The following is a 15,463-nucleotide window of genomic DNA, read 5'->3' as shown; positions in this document are numbered from 1 at the left end:
GTAGCCTGGCAAGAAAAAAGGAAAAAGTGATTTTTTTTTATTATTTTGTTGTTGTTGTTGTTGTTGTTTCTTCTTTGTTACTAAATTGAACCTTACCTTGTAATCTGATAAACAGGACAGACAGCAATGGATGCAAGGGTTTGTGTGTGCCAGGCCCTTTCCTGTCTCCTTTGGGTGCTTACAGCTGCATGCAGCAGCTCTGGGGGAAACAGCAGAGGGGTGTGATGTGCTTCTTGAATTTCTCCTGTGAGAAATTCCTTTTCCTTTTTGCAACACCAAGCTGTTAATTTATTCTGGTAGCATCATGAAACTACATCCACAGAGTACTGTGTAGGATTCCTTTCTCCTTTCCTCCTGTGTCAAATACATCTGAAGACAGGCAGTTAATTTCAAAGAGACTTTGTTTGGAGTGTCAGTGCAAGTAGAAGGGCCATTTTGGTTCTTTGAAATAAAGTAATTTCTGACATTTTTGTGTGGTCTGCAAAGTGAAGTTGTAATTGCAGAAACCGCAGCTGCTTTGAGATCCAAAGTGTTAGGAGGTAATTGTGTTTACACCTCTTTGTGGTGTTCACAGTGTTTCCCTTCATGCTTTCTGTTATTAGAAAAAAAATACATGTTCAAAGGTGCAAAAAGCTGTTTATCTCTTGCAAGCAAAACTGTTTCTTGTGCTGAGGAGAGCACTGTGTTGGTACTACAGGTTATTGTTTATCAGAATCTTGTGATCCTGAAAAACTCTGAAAAATCCTTTTAGAAGTAGCTCTGTGAGATTTAGTACTCCTGTGCTTCAGATCAGTGGGATTGTATACCCACAGCACCTTTCTCCATGGAACTGTTTCAGCCAGAGGAAGGAAGTGTATGGAAATTGCTAGGAAAATAGATGTCTTATTTGCCTGTGAAGAAAATTATTCTTTTTGTAAAGCTCATCAAATTGTTCATTGAGAATGAAGCTCTTCAGAATAGTAGTTTTATTTTAGGCAGCTGTATTTATCAATATAGTGTTGTTCAGTATTTAATCTTTTTAACAATATCCCTTTTGCAGCACTTCTTGCAGTTAAGTCAGCTTATGCTGATAGTTCAGAGTTTTCTGAAAGCTGAATTTACTGAAGGTCAGAGTAGAGGGTTGGCTGGATGCTGGGTCTGGAGGATTCCAGTCCTTGCCTGGGCTTCTCTCTGCCTTCCAGTAGCTATAAAAATTAATTTTCTTTCCCCCTCTCCCTGTCTGTTTGCAGGTTATCTTGACGAATCAGATTACCACATCGTTGAGCAATGGCCCTGCGATCCAGGCAGACCTGGTGTCTCCAGTTGATGATTTGTCCCTGTCTGAAGGTAACAGATCTCTTCTATCAGAACTGAAACTACACTGACACAAATCCACGTGGTAACTTGCAGTCTTCTGTTGATATACAGGGGTCTGTGAGAGTCAAGTTATCGAGTCTAACATAAAACAGTCTGGGAACAAAATTATTCTTCAGTTTCTCTGAAAATCCATTTATAAATAAAAAGAAATAAAGTGTATTAACCAAAAGGATCTGACACTTTCTGAGAGCCAGGAATGAATTTTTGAGCCATGTCAGTTCTGTAAGATGTTCCTCAGAAGTGTACTTAAATTCCCATGCATTTGGAGCATTATTTTCTCAGTCTTCTGAAGTTGCTGTTAGAGTTAATACACAGACTAGGACACAAATTTGATCTTATCTAATTGTTATCAGTGATTCCAAAGAAAAACAGCCAGCTGCAAATGAAGGAGAGCAAATACTCAGTCCTGGCCCTTGCATTATGCTTTTCTGGTTTTCAAGTGCAGTGCTTCAGACTGCAGCTCTCAATATTGTGTGAATGTAATATGAGGTTTTGTGTGGTGCCATATACTACTTTACATCTTCATGTTTCATTTTACTGAGCAATATTAGAGAAAAGCGCACATTTTTGGGATTATAATGGGGAGGGCATAATTTTTCATCTTTATTATTTCCTTCTTGGCACAAAGTTCTTGTGCATAGTCTCATTAAATGCTCTTGATATCACTATTTGTCTTTTTATTTGACCTTTGGAATTGCTCTGTATGAGCTTCCTCTAAAAAGAAAGGCATAACTGACTCTGAAGTGGAAGTAATGAAAACTAATGTTCTCAGCAAAACATACTTTGTGCTCGTGTTTAAAATATTTGAAGAGTCTTTGGAAAAAGGATAGAATAGTTGTAATCTCTCTAAATTATCCTGCAAATGTGAAAGATTATCTGTGCTGTCTATGAGCCCATATGTATAGTTCAATAGTATTCTGAAGTCAGGACCATGTAAGAGTTTGTGTCATTACTTTTGTAGCAGTTACAGCTTATTAATGAAGCTGTCATGTTTTGTCTAAACTATCTACAACCATTATTTTTAACCTTTGAGTTAAAATGTGTTGATGCTCTGTGTGTGTGTTGTTTTCCTTTGTTTATCTCATTCCTTGTTTTAAATTAAGGATCTGAAGTGGTAAAATATGCCAGCATGACACTTGTTGAACATGGAGACCTTTGTTTATCTTCAGAACAACAGCACAGACAACAGGGAAGACCTCATTGCTCTCTACAACTACCTGAAAGGAGGTTGTAGTGGGGTGGGTGTTGGCCTCTTCTCCCTAGTGACCAGCAAAAAAGCAAGAGGGAATGAGGTCAAGTTGCACCAGGGCAGGTTCAGATTGGATATTAGGAAAGATTTCTTCACAGAAAGAGTGGTGAGACATTGTAACAGGCTGCTCAGGGAGATGGTGGACACACTGTCCCTGGAGGTGTTAAAAAAATTAGTAGACATGCTTTGGGAGATGGTTTAGTGGTCACGGGTGTGTTGAACTTGATAATCTTGAAGGTCTTTTCCAACCTGAATGATTCTATGTTTATATTTTTAAAAAAACCCCAAACAATAAAACCAACAAAACAAAAAAAAACCAGCAGCACAGGCTCCTTTGATAATTCAAGTTTTATCAAGGGATAGAGGGGTGATAAACTTTTCTTTCTCTCCCTTCCTTCCCTCTTCTGTTGAATAACATTGACACTGTATTTACATGCTGTGCTGTATAATGGGAGAGCACAGTGCATCTCCATGCTATGTGGTTTTCTCCTTATGTCATTCTTACCCATAATATCCCTGCTTCTGGATTTCCAGTTTGCTTCAGTTTTAACCCATGGTGTCTACCTGTGAGAAAAAACAGAATTTCAGGCCCATTCAGCATTTGATTTCTGTGTTTGTCTTGCTGTCAAGACATACAGGTGTGGCTACTGTTTTTCTTTTTTAACATTGAGGTGTTGACCAGTCCTGAGAAAGTTCCCCCTAATTTATTTCACGTTAGGTATTGAACAGCTTGAAAATAGGAATACTTTAATCTTCTGACAATTGTGGGTACTTTAAGAATCCTTAATGAATTAGTTTTCTAGGATTAGTGTGGTACTCATAATAATTACTGCTATTTTACAGCTGTAGAATTTGCAGTGAAGAGTAGTTAGGTGAGTAGCCTCAGTGCATGAAATGGATATGTTGTAGAGGCAGGAATAGAGGCCAGATTCATGCTTGGGTTCTTACCTCATTCTTCCTTTTCACTCATCACCATCTGAAGCTGAATTTGAACCAGTGACCTACATGTGAAAGGACCCATAACACATTATTAGTCCAGCAAGCAGCTCAGACCCCTTGGTTTGTATACGTCTAATATGTTGTTTTAATCCTATCTGAAATCAGAGTCCCATTACTGTAAATTATTTGTTAAAAGGGTGATCTTTCTCTGAGATTAAAATAAAAATTTCAAGCTGAATGTGTTATTAGAAAGAAATGGAATGTTACAGTGGCTGTTGGTATTGCTTCTGATTGTGCTTTAGAAGGAAATTGCTTGAGTTATGTGTTAGATTAGGCAAGAAACCAAGGAAGCTGTTCATCTGATGTGTGACAGGAAGTTAATTTGATGAGCAAGCTGAAAGAATATTGTCACGCCGTTTCAGGCTCAGAGCTTGTCTTCTGTAAAATTGTAATCTAGTGCATGAAAACTTCTGTCCTAAAAATGTTAGATTTTTTTATGAGAACATTAAAGGGTTTATAAAAGTGGCTCTGAGTATAAAATCCCGCCACTTATGTAGCAAGGTAAGAGCTGTAGAACTGCTTTGGTTGGTGGTGCTTGTAGGAAATGGTGATGTCTACATAAATTCCCAGATCTATGCATTCTCCCGCTTCAAGACAGAAAACAAAATGCTTAGTTTGCTGGAAATTAAAGCGCTGAATAGAATACAAAATTTTCTCTACCTGTGGTCTGAGCCATTGCATTCATTTGGCATTTACATATTTGCCAAGGCATTGCCTGAAGGAGTTCAGTAAGACTAATCATGTTTTTCTGCAGCTCTAAAATTCTTAGGCACATACGGCTTTTCCCCTAGGAAGCAAACCCACTTTGTATTTGTAGCCATAATATTCTTACATAGTCTTCTTGCAAACTGTCATTGTAACAGATAGACTGGGGCAGGTTGTGAATATGTGCTTTATGAAACAGCCTCTCTTTAGCTGTCCCAGTCAAAGACAACTTTGAGAAGCCTTGAAGTTATTTTAGGTTGCAGAGATGATCAGATGATCCCAGGGCTATCACTAGGCTTCAAAATGTGGTCTAAAGAATTAATGCTTTATTATTGAAACATGTAAAAAATGAAGTAACCCTTAACCAAATTAAAATATTTTAAAAATAATTTTAAAAATAGATTTGAGCTGAATTAGACCAAGTGAATAGTGAAAAGGGAGTGCAAATGTCCACAACAAAGTATTTTGTATGACTGTTAATTGATGCTTTTAAACAAGTTATCTGTGGCTGTGACTGTACTATTTTTGCTATTTTTGCAAAAGTCACATGACTGGATTTTACCTAATGTGAAGGGTAATTAGAAATTAATTCGGAGCCTGTGTGAGTGCTAGCTGGATGGTGAAATTTGTGTGCTTCATTTGTGTGCTGTGAAGAGATAGCATGACCTACCTGAGGTCCCTCCTAGTCCTCCAGTGCCTGTCCTGTTAATATTTCTGCCATCTGCAAGCTCTCAGTTCCTCTCACAGACATAAAAGCTGAACTCATCTTTTTTAGAAAAGCTCAGGGGCATGTTGGTATGAATGAGAATAGCATCCCCCTCCCAGCGTGCGTGAAGCGTCAGGCAGAAAAAGGAATGCTGTCTCAGACTTCTTCAGTCTCAGCTAGCACTTTCAAATATTTATTTGGAAAAGTCAGAATTATTTTGTGTTTAAAATTGCCTGTAAGCTTGTGCTAGCTCTGGGGAGGCCAGCGTTCAATCTTCTGCCATTTGTGTTCATCAAGTGGTTTGTCATAGCATTGTATATTTTTATACAGTGTGAGCAATGAGTTTAGTCTGACCTTTTCATCTTTGTTGCTGGGATCTTGAATGCTTTTAAGCTGTTGAGCAGAAGTAAGCTTTCTGTTGTGGAGACTGGAGAAAAGTAAGCTACCATAATGTCTCTCACCCACAGGATCTTCCTGCTTTAGCTTAGGGGCAGAAGATTTGAAGCTGGAATATTTAGCTTCTCTCTTTTGATTTGCCCTTGATCTCCTGTCCGATTGTGGTTAAATAATTTTATTCTTCAAGCCTCAGTTTATCTATTTTTTAATATTTTTTTTCATATTGGGATATATTTTGATTTTGCAACTTTTCCTTTCTTTCTTAATTAATATTTCAGGATACTCTTGTGGGGAAGATAATGCACTGACCTGCTGTTGACCCCAGAGTAAGACCAGTTCTGTAGTTTATTACTTCTTTCCCTTGAGATCCCTTTTTTTCAGTCCTAGTGCTGAATTGAGAGAAAACGCTAAAGGAATTATCAAGAGAACTGAGGGGCCCTGAGAGATCAGAGGCTGTTGGTTGGTTTTGGCTTGTTTATTTATTGATTTATGTATAGACTTATGCTTAAGGTTGGACCTGCAGGTGACTTAATAAAAAGACTGTTCTGTAAGAACACAAACATACCAGTTTTGCAGAAACTGTGAACTTAGAAATGAAGCAGCTGTTAAACAAGTTTCTAAAACATTTCCTCCTTGTAGTTTTAAAACTAACGAAGAATAATGCATGACCTAGTGAAGTGCTCCAGCATAATATGAATTTAAATACATCAGAAATTATCATAACACTTTAGCATGTTTTAGTCTTTTAACTGAGTGCTCTGTAAACCTATTGCAAGCACGATTTTCCTTGAAAGAGGAGGTAGTTTGTCTTGAACCATTGAAACAGTAGGGTTAGTTAATTACAACAGCTTTTTTAACAGGATAATTAATTAATTAATAGCCTATGTATTAAAACATTAATCCGTTCTGACTTTCTGAGACCCAAATATTTGGCAATAGTTACTAAACCCCATTTTTGTTACCATTATGGAATAATCTGTATGGAGATTACTAGGCCTGTAGGCTTGGTGAGTCCAGCAGCCACAAGATTATGCCTTCATTTCTTTTGCTGTTGGATTTCATGTCTCAGCTGTCTTTTAAGAAACTACTCCAGCACAAACCCTGTAATCCCCTTCACCAGCCAACAGTGCTATGGGAAGCCTTTTGTTCCTTCAGTCTGTTCTGTCTTTGAGTTAATTCTATAGTTTCTTACCCTTCGTGAAAAAGTTTTTAGGCCCACATACACTGAAAGATGAGAAAGGAACTCATCTTCCTTAACCTGCTAGAAATCAGGACTGTATGTAGCACATGCACTCCAAGATAGGTAGGCAGTGGAGTCTGCACTGCATTCATGTTTCTGGTAACTGCGCTCCTAGCAGCAGTGGAGTCTGAACCCCAGTGCTTCACTGGAAGGAAGAAAGCCCTTCTGTCCGTTAAGAATGCCTGAAGGAAGTGCACCATTATTACAGGGCCTGGAACAAAAGATATTAAGTATTAGGGGAAATGATACTGTGATTGTTTCTGCATGAGGCAGGGTTGGGGTGGTGTATGGAGCAGTTAGATTTCGTAACAGTGGTCATGTCAGCCTGTACTAAATTTGATGCTATATTTCAGTAAGTGGGAAGTAGTGACATAATAAAATCCAGCCAAATTTTAACAGCTTTTTAATCAAAAGATAAATCTCTCAGTACAACAGTGTTATAGAGACTGTACATGTCTATGGAAGTCTCAGGCTGAATGACATATGTGTAATCACTTGTTCGAGACTACAAAAGGGTTGAAAACTGTCAGCAGGAGCATTCAGAGGCCTCTATATATCAGCTTAAGAGAATCTCCTTCCTCATTTCCTAATTGCCACGATGATAGAATACAAAGTTTTTCTGCTTTGTTGTGGTTTCTTTCTGAAGATGTGATATAACTTACAATCATTAATCAACCATTTGTAATCCAAAAACCCTTCAGGTACTTTCGCTGGAAATCACTCATCTATATAATCAGAGGCACGATAACAGAAGTACTTACCATCATAGTTGAGTGGTTAGGAGTTACCACCTCTCAGCTGCCAGGGAACTTAACTCAGCTGAGACAAAGTGTGACCAATTATGTGTTGCACTGTCCAATGCAAAGTAAAATGGGTTTACGTGAATCTTGCTACACACACTAGTTTATTCCTGTTTTCCTTTAACTCCAGTAAGCTGAGAGTACATGTGGGTCTGTCACTGATTTTCAGTTGATGGCAAATAGCTGTAAAACATTGTAACAAGATTGCAATTGGCCATTTCCTTATGCCCTGAAAGTGTATAAAAATGAGATTAACTGATATTTCACTGTCAAGGAGTATAGAAACTCTGCTCTCTTTCACACCAGAATTCAGACTTGTTTATGCCATAGAAGTAGGGTTAAGAGACCTGGTTATTTAATAGTAGTAATTCCTTCTCCTTTGCCCTTTCTTCCCATCCTGTGCAGAATAGAAAAGATAGACCAGCATTTTTACTATAGTCCTGCAAATCAGTGGTTTAAATTGGAAACATGACACATGTTTTGGCTCTAAATTTCTTCTGCATTGCTGGTGGAACTGTTCCAAAGTAACTTATCTTTCCAATTAAACTGTGAAAAATTAATTCAAGGATAGGAAAGAGCTAAACACCATTTGTCCCCATGCACAATAACCAATTAAATTCTGTCTTAACTTCCTGTGGGTTATCCTTAAGTTTGTACAAACAGAGTCAGAGGAAAAAATATTAATTTACTCTTCATAATTCAGTAGCATTTAGTCCTATTTCTTGTAGAGTTTTATAGTTCCAGCAGTGAATCTCTCTTCTAGTGGGACTGGGAGGAATCAGAAGGATTTCTATACATAGGAAAACATCACTGTGGGATTTATATTTGGCTTGTGGCATTACAGGAAGCATATGGCTCACCTTCAGAACTTGAACCAGTTAGGAGGGACCCTAGGTGCAGGTGTTATGCCAAAAGGGAAGGCAAGTACGAGGGGACAGAGGATGATTTTAGAGTCTGATTCCTATGTTCTAGTTGCAGTTCCAGCTGGATTTCCTCTGGGTTTACTGCAGGATGTTTGAAAAAGTGGCTCTTTTTTAATCTCAGGCAGCCTCTAAGACTGACGATTCCTCTTAATCGTAAAAAGAGCACATTAGTGTTTGTGCTTAATTTGTGTGTATTTCCTGCTTTATTATTGTAATTATGATTTATTGTCTTAAATTATGGAGGTTTTAAAACCTACTAGCCTTTTTTGGAGGTTGAAGCAGAGTGCTCTGGCATGTGAATGAACTTCTTCCCAGTGACGATCTGTTCCTAAAATATTACATTAAACCCAAACATTACATGATAATAAAAAGACAGTATATAGTTGGTGTGTTATCTCTTGCTTTAATGAAAACACTCAGCTTGAGTGTGAGCAGATTTTGTATGCTCCACTTGGGCAAAATTCATCTAATCTGGATTCTACTTGTCTTCTCATAACATCAGTTACACTAAAAAATAAAACTAAAGGAGCATTCAGAGAGCAACTCCAGTAGTCACAGTGCTGTACAGAAAAATGGGTGAAAAAATGGTAGAAAAAATGCCTAGAGCTTAACTAGACGAAAGTTTTGTTTATACTAATTTCTGTTCTCCTAAAAAGTCCTGCTGTTGCTCCAGTCTCCCAGGCAAGCTGCAGTTTACAGAAAATTCCTGCCTGTGCTGATGCTTAACTGGGTGCATCTCTCTTCTAAGCAACAGTAGAAAAGACAGTGGCGTAATTATGAGGAGCTCCACTATTAGCAATGGAAAATTTGTCAGGAAAAAGCAAAGCCCAAAGCAGACGCCATGATTCTTTGGGAGGAATTTGAGCCTGTCAGATACCTGGCAGGGGGCTGTTGTTTCAGGCTGGCACATGGACGTGTAAGGGAGTAGTTTGGGCACATTTTAGCTGAATATCAAGAAGTTGTTTCTGAGCGTGAAATCTGTTAGACCAGCTGTTCCCACATGGTTTCTGTTTGTGCCTCTGTTTCTGGTGGTGAACTCACCCCAGCCGAGCTTGCGACCCTAGATGCTAACATAAACAATCGCGTCTCTGTCAGGCTTGCAGCCCCACTCTGTGCGGCTGTGACCCTGCGGGAGGTTATGACCTCTGGTTTGGGAATCGTTGGGATAGACTGTCAGATAGTCCTGCTGGGGTAGCACTGATATGCCCTGTCCAGGCCAGGATCATCACAACAAATGCCTTCAGATCTCAGAGTAATTTGTAGGCCCCTGCCACCAGTTGGAGAGTGCAGCCTATTAGAGCTGACATGTCACTTTGGTACATCAGGAACATCTTGGAGATCAAAAGGTCATAGTCCTCCCACGCTGCTGCAGCCTTTCTTTATGGACTTGCTTCTTCATCTTACTTCCCCATCAGTTGGCTGGCAATGAGCCCCAGCTCCCTCACAGTGCAGCTGATTTGGCTATGATGGCTGGATGTGTACCCGCTGCAACTGCTGCCCCAGCACCTCTCCCTCTTCTTGCTTCTCCCAAGCCACTCTTTCCAAAATGGTTCTAAGTATTCCTTGCCTTTATGTAGGGATTGGTGACTATGATTATATGATTCTATGAATGTCTCTCTCTGCTGAAATCATTAGAAGTTATATTCAAAGTAATTGAAAGCTATGTGGGGCAGTGCTAGTGGAGGTGGGCTAAATCTTCCCCTGTGTATTTTAAAACTAGTCGTATTATTGATACACCTGTAGATATGAGCACCACATTACAGATGCGGAATGCTGCTGGAGAAATAAAGTGACCTCATGTGATTGCTGCTTGCTCTGCAAAGCCTAAGGCCTTAGATAAGCCATACAGACAGCCTTTTTAATATAAAATTCTAAGTTACAGATGTCTCAATTAGAGATCTGATTTTTAGGTTTTGTTCCGCTGCAGTCTGAAATGATATTTATGAACAACAACAAAAACAGATTTCAGATTTTTTTTTTGAAAGCATTCATTACCATAATGTAAAATGGTAACATATATTAATAGCTAACTGACTTTATAGTCCAAGGCCATTGATGTCATAATTTACTGTCATGGAAATTTTGACTGTGCCATCACTGCATGAATTCAACAAGGAGAGGAGCCTGCCATAGATAATTCTTTTTAGGTATTTTTTTTGTCAATTGATCCTGAAAATAGCTAGTTATGGCAGGAACAAGAGAGCAGAAGATGCCACAGAAAAAAAATTACAATTGCTTATAATTTGGATAAAAACCAGTATTGCATGAAATTAACCTGAATTGAGTCTGTGCAAGTCTTGTTTCAGAGTGCTTTGTTTAGAGATGTTCTGGTATTCTGTCAGGCAGGTGTTTAGAAAGCATTCAACTGAAAATGGTAACAGCAAGGTCAAGTTGTGGAGCTTGTAAGCCACGCAAGGAAATAAAGTCAGAAAAATCTTATGTTATAGACTGGTTACTGTGTACACTACTCCTAAACTAAAAATTTGTTCAAAACTTTGTATCTGTAACTTGATCATCCCTTAAACACTAATTACATGTTAGAAAATGGAGCATAAAGTCTCTCTCCTCCATCTGTCCAGGTTGGATATGGTGCACCACGAAGTATATTTGATTCATAGTACCTCTTAGGTAATCAGATTAGTATCTCCCAAACTGAATTTAGCCTTTTGATACCGAGCCTTTCATATGCTGTGGTTCATGTGTCATGTTCTGTTGAAGCTCTATGGCTTTTCAGTAATTTCCTTGAATATGTCTGCAGTCTTTTGAGCTGTTCTTGGGACACACAGCAATTAAATATGTTTCTGGCACTCTCTTAATAGCATAGTTTCCCTGGAGTCATAAACCAGTCCAAAAACTGAGATAATTTATTTAATTTAGAAGCAAAAGGGTATGGAACTACAACTTCAGGCTTCAAGAGCCATGCCCCTGCAGCTCTGAAGGAAGGGGGAAAAAATCTTGATGTCTTGCATACAAAATAAACAAATTCTTGAGTTCTTAAACTATCTTATTCCATATTTTTTTTTCTTTCCTTACTTATCTTTTATTTCCTTTTTTAATATACTAGATTTTCAACTTCTTATTGTATTTCATTATTAGTTTAGCTTAGCAAAATAGTAGGCTGGATTTTGTCATCTGGATCTAAGGAAGAACTGCAAATGTTGCAAGATGGTTCTTAATTAAAATTACTGGTAACCAATCTGAATCCAGAATTGTATTTAGGTGGTTGAAGCTCTAGTTTGGCTCTAGGACATTCTGGGAATATATACTGTATAGGAGCTGACTTGTTTTTTCACATACATTGAGAGAAGAGATACAGAAATTCCCATATTCTACCAGATCCCTCCAGTAAGATTCCTTCTGTGCCTCAGGTATCTCTTAGCCCACATCTTCCATGGTGTTTCATTGAATTTCGTAGTGTGGTTTTGAAGCAAATTCTCAATTATCTTTGCTTGCTGCATGTTTGTGCACTATGTGGAGTGGTTTTGATATGCAGAAACTAGAGAATTTCTCTAAGAAATTTAGCCAGAAGTTCCCCTCCATGCTAGGCAGTTCTGCTCAAACCCCTCCATGGAGACAGTAGGATCTAAGTCAATGGCTGGCTCTTAAGCCACAGCCAGAGCAGGGATGTTCTCAGCAGGGAACCAGAACAGGTAAATCTGGAACAGAACAACAGTGTATGTACAAGGTAGCTGTAGGGTGATCAGCACCAACTCTTTGGCTGCTGACACTGTTATGCCAAAATATTCACTAATGTAGACTTCCTTCTTAAACAAATGTATGAAATGTTTTCTCTTGCATATTTTTATGTAGGTCAGTAGGATCAGTAGGAGGAGTTAGTAATATGCTGCAGTGCCCATTGCCTGACTGTGGTAACTTGTGGTTACTGAGCTTGAGTAATGCTTGACCACAAGAAATGACACTGTGCATTTCAGCAGGATACCAGCTCAAATCATAGCTGGTAGTATTTGACAAGCTCATTTGGGATGAAGCCTTCCATGTCTTCAATTTACTTTTTAGGCTATGAAATAGAGCATTCTGCCTGACCTTGGGCCTGTAGTCACATCTCAGCTGCAGTGAGCATATGCCCTGCATACCAAATTCCTGAGTCCAGCCATCCTCAGCATCTGCTGCTGAATGATCTTTCCTAAGTCCCGTCCAACAGCCTTTTTCCTTGCTGTTCCCTCTGTTTTTAATTTCAAACTGATAACGTTGATGTTCTCTTTTCAAAGTTGAAATAGTGGCTGTCATGTTTGAGGGTTAGTTAATGTTGTTAAATTGCTGAAAGACAGGTGGCTGGGAAGATGGACCTTCTTTTGAGCTTTAGAGGTCTGTAGACATTTTCTGTTAGTGTTCAGTAGGAATTAAATTTAGGATGCATTTCAATGCCTTCAAGCTAATATAATGCCTGTCAGTTACTGAATCTGGATCTCAAGAGGAAAGTTCATGCAGGTTAAATGCCAAAACCCACATTATCCTTGAAGCCTCTAGTTTATTCTGTTGATTGTGGAAGCAGAATAATGCGAACTAGCAAAGACTGGTCACATTATTTTCCTCCAGGTTAGCATGAGGTAACTCCAAACAGCATGAGATCAACATGTGAAGTGCTTTATGTCCCTAGAGTTCATTGTCTTGGCTTATGGTCAACAGCTGCCCAGTGCTCCTTTTCCTGCATCTGCTTCTTAGTCACTGCTGTGACAGTCATGTGAGCTAGCCTGAAAAGAGCTGTTTGGATCTAGAGGGTTCCAGCAGCAGATGAGTCACAAAGGCAGAGAGGTCAGCACAGGCTAATCCTTCTAGTGTTTACCATGCATGGGGTGGATATATCCTTGGATGAACTTGCTTTTTGCTGGAATGAAATGCCTTTTGGCTGGATTCCTGTGAGTGAGGGGAGGCTGTATCACCTTCATGCCATTTTGACTGTGTAAAGGACTTGGAAAAATTTTAATGAGCTGTGGGTTTCCCTTAGGTAGGGATACCTTACTTTCCTCACTTGTTATAACAAAGTATTTGTGTCCAGCAGGCTGAGCAGTAATTGCAAGCAAGTCAAATGGCACATAATTGGGCAGTTCAGCCCATGCAATTTGAGTTTTTTATAGCTTCAGCCCAAGATTCAGTTGTTGTTCTTTTGCATCAGTATTTAAGGTAGTTGAAATTAACTTGGGGTTCGGTGTAGTGCAGTTTTGAATAATATGCATTTCAAACAAATAAATAAATGAATGAATACACCTTGCTGTGTCTACAAAACTGGATTTTCAATGGACTTCAACATGATAAAGTATTGCTTTTGATTGTGCAGAAAATTTTTTAGACAGCTATGGTTTCAGTGAAAAGGTAAATGTTCCATCAGAAGTGATGTGTTCTGTGGAGATGTGTTTGTGCTGCTAAAATAAAAATCTTGAAGACAAGAGAAGAGATGAGGCTGAGGTTTTTGATCAGAACTAGAGACATTGACTGTGTGTGGTTTTTTTCTCTTTCGCCATTCTTGCACCCTCTCACCCAAAACCTATTGTTTTGTCAAGTCCTGCTTTTGCCAAACCAGTGAATAAATCAATAAAAATAAAACTGTTTAGCAGTCAACCCTAATTCCTAGCTCCACATGAAATTATGTGGTGTTTGTCTTGCATTTTGCACAGGTACCTGTGGTAGTGGTGTGCTATATTCTAATTGTTCTGATAAACAATTGCCTGCCAGTGGTTGCCTTGCATGTAGTGCTGAGCAGTCCCTACACTCAATGGTGCCATTGAAAATGTTTGAGAGCTTGCTGCCCAGTTTCAGCAGTTTAATTGCTAATGATGTGTTATTACTTCAGAATGTAATAGCTGTTTCTGGTTATTATAAAGTTGATTTAAACGTGCAAGCTTTTTAAAACTGAACTGTTGCCTCCTCTTTGCAGTGTGGTTTCCACCTTTGGTACCTTCAAAACACTGTGGTCCAGGGTGTTGGGTGAGGTAACATGTCCTATTTACACTCAGTTGGAAAAGACTGCGTCACAGGCACTTGAAGCTCTGTGGGGTTTTCTTAGTTCAGATGCTGAGATGTGGCTTCCTGTCATCAACTGGTCACTTACTTTGAATGCTAAAATAATCTTGCTAGCTTCAGTACTGTTATCTTAAACTTAAGAAGATGACAGGCATAGATTTAATGTTACCTCTGCATGCTGCCTCTTGTGGAGCGAGCACAGTGGTGATGAGAATATTACATTACATACTCCTCATAGTTAACCTCAGAAGAAAGCTTCTTCTTTGTCTCCTTGGCTGCTTCTGCTACTTTTCCAGTCCTCTTTCCATCTCCAAGGCCACAATTCCATATTGATTGAATTATTGAGGCAATCATACTCTTGTTGACAGACAGGCCTTTCAAACATGAAATCAAGGCCTAGCAATACCAACCTATGTCAGTAAAAAATGGCAGGGAGACTGAAAGGAAAAATGTTTTTTACCCTTGGTCTTGTAGAATCGTGCAGTACCCTGACTGGTGGTGGTCAGTGTACACTCCTCAGGCCAGGGATTTGTGCCTTCATTATCTAAGCTTTTATATCACTCAGTGTTCTGTTACTTACTTTTAGCTAATAAACCAAATAGTGTTAATTTTGTTCATCCTTTTTATCTTCTTTTGGCTGGCTTGACCACCTAGTGTTAACAAGAGTGCATAATAATGAAGTGTCCTTCTTCCTCTGCCCTGTCTCCAGCAATGTTAGAGATGTCCTGTGTTCGCAGGTTCTGTGAAGAGAATGGTCATAACAGAACGAATAGGCCAGGAAACAAAACTGGAAATACTTATCTAAATCTCTTAATCCACCAGCCACTAAAAATGCCCCTGCAATGCTTTCCTACCATTTCCCAAATCCTTGTGAAGGAAAGCATTAAAGCTTCTTTTAAAACAAACTTTCTTCTCTTATCCTTTTTCTTTTATATGATAGTCATTAATATCACTTCCCTGTTATTTTACATTTCCTACTGTGTTTTTCTGTCTGCCTGTTTCTTTCTTTTCATTTACACTCTGAACAGTACAGGTTGCCCAGAGCAGTTGTGCTGTCTGTATCACCAGTGGTTTTAAAAACCTGGCTAAAGACCTGAGTAAACTGGTCTG

At 38.9% G+C, this 15,463-nt stretch overlaps 1 protein-coding gene across 8 annotated transcripts in view; it reads left to right on the top strand.

Moving 5' to 3' along the window:
* RAD51B (RAD51 paralog B) overlaps positions 1-15,463 on the top strand; it is a 434,666-nt gene that overhangs the window by 216,174 nt on the left and 203,029 nt on the right. For all 8 annotated transcript variants that reach the window (XR_007889797.1, XM_051622428.1, XM_051622431.1 and 5 more), the window contains one exon: positions 1,230-1,326. Coding sequence is in view for 7 of the 8 variants with exons in the window: in XM_051622428.1 (XP_051478388.1) it covers positions 1,230-1,326 (97 nt within the window). In the remaining variant the exon portion in view is untranslated. The remainder of the gene's footprint in view (positions 1-1,229; positions 1,327-15,463) is intronic.

This window comes from Apus apus, chromosome 5 (genome assembly GCF_020740795.1).
Source record: "Apus apus isolate bApuApu2 chromosome 5, bApuApu2.pri.cur, whole genome shotgun sequence".
NCBI lineage: Eukaryota > Metazoa > Chordata > Aves > Apodiformes > Apodidae > Apus > Apus apus.
The sequence above is the reverse complement of the archived record's forward strand: the minus strand, read 5'-3'. Positions and strand labels throughout refer to the sequence as shown.